This window comes from Tupaia chinensis, unplaced genomic scaffold (genome assembly GCF_000334495.1).
Source record: "Tupaia chinensis unplaced genomic scaffold, TupChi_1.0 Scaffold000161_1, whole genome shotgun sequence".
NCBI lineage: Eukaryota > Metazoa > Chordata > Mammalia > Scandentia > Tupaiidae > Tupaia > Tupaia belangeri.
The window spans coordinates 2,883,363-2,883,673 of NW_006159632.1; the positions used below are offsets into that span (position 1 = coordinate 2,883,363).

The following is a 311-nucleotide window of genomic DNA, read 5'->3' on the forward strand; positions in this document are numbered from 1 at the left end:
GAGGGCCCCCCCCCCCCCGCGGGCGCCGCGGGTCCCCCGCACAGGAGGCGGCGCACTGCACTGCGGAGCCGCGTCCTGGAGGCAGAGCCAGCCCGCGCTCCGCAGCCAGACAGCCCGCTCCGGGGCATGTTCCCAGCCTAGCCGGCGCTGGCATCCCCGCCAGGCCCGCGCCCCAGGCCGGGCGGCCGCGCGTTACCTTCCACTTTGGTGAGGGTCAGGACCGGACTGTTGCAGGCACTGAGCGGGGCCACCCGGGCCGAGTGCTTCTTCATGGTGAGCCGGCCGCTGCAGGAGCGCGCGCCGATCGCTAC

The 311-nt window shown here is 76.2% G+C and overlaps 1 protein-coding gene across 1 annotated transcript in view; it reads right to left on the bottom strand.

Annotated features, from left to right (window-relative positions):
- SLC35F3 (solute carrier family 35 member F3) overlaps positions 1–305 on the bottom strand; it is a 79,387-nt gene extending 79,082 nt beyond the window's left edge. Inside the window, 1 exon segment of the mRNA XM_006145972.3 lies at positions 197–305. Within this exon segment, the coding sequence (XP_006146034.2) occupies positions 197–272 (76 nt within the window). The 5' untranslated portion in view covers positions 273–305.
- Between the last annotated feature and the right edge of the window lie 6 nt (positions 306–311).